The sequence below is a fragment of the Otolemur garnettii genome, unplaced genomic scaffold (genome assembly GCF_000181295.1).
Source record: "Otolemur garnettii isolate 467f Iridium unplaced genomic scaffold, OtoGar3 scaffold00213, whole genome shotgun sequence".
NCBI classification, from domain to species: domain Eukaryota; kingdom Metazoa; phylum Chordata; class Mammalia; order Primates; family Galagidae; genus Otolemur; species Otolemur garnettii.
This window is the reverse complement of record NW_003852608.1, coordinates 2277923-2278626: the sequence shown is the minus strand read 5'-3', so window position 1 is coordinate 2278626 and position 704 is coordinate 2277923. Positions and strand designations below refer to the sequence as shown.

The window sequence follows — 704 nt, the reverse complement described above, 5'->3', positions numbered from 1 at the left end:
ACCTTGTGAAGTCTTGCTCTTCTCTCCCACCACAACTAAAACAAACTCATAAAAACTCCCTTCTGTTGTCATGTTGGTGCTGAGAAATTTGAGGTGTGAAAACCCTTCTTGTTAGATCAGCCAATAAAGAATCCCATACCTAATTTCACTGTGACCATTACCCAATGTCTTACATTCTTCTTGTTTTGTAAAATTACCCAATGTCTTACATTTTTCTTGTTTTGTAAATTCAGCTTTAACCTACAGTTGTGTACATGAGTAGTTTAGGGTGATTGACTTAAGAGACTAACTTTCCACCAGAATGTTTTTATATGGGTCATGGTTTATGTCAATTATTGTATGTTATGGTCATGGGTATGGTGATTACTGTTGTTGAAGGTAAGTGTTAATTACTGTTGTAAGATAAGAGTTGATAGGTTCTTGCATTTAACTTGTATATATGAAAGTGTGATTTTGGAAATGGAAGAACAGAACAGTCTTGGAGACCCTACTCTCACTGTTCACCAGAAGTGCTAGACTTCTGATAATAAAGTTTGATGGACCTATCCTCATTTCTACATATTGGCTGACAGTGACAGGCAGCTGGATCCTCTTTGTCTGGTGTGCAGCTTGGGCAAGTAACAAACACTGAGCCCTTCAGATAGAGCTGTGAGGACTAGATGGAGTACAGCTGAAGATAGTAACTTTAGGGGAGGGTATAAGGA

General features: G+C 38.2%; 1 protein-coding gene across 1 annotated transcript in view; it reads left to right on the top strand.

Annotated features, from left to right (window-relative positions):
* The first annotated feature begins 350 nt into the window (after positions 1–350).
* Positions 351–704, top strand: part of LOC100952365 (A-kinase anchor protein inhibitor 1-like) — a 75918-nt gene continuing 75564 nt past the window's right edge. Inside the window, exon 1 of the mRNA XM_003801622.1 lies at positions 351–378. Coding sequence (XP_003801670.1) covers positions 351–378 — 28 coding nt within the window. The remainder of the gene's footprint in view (positions 379–704) is intronic.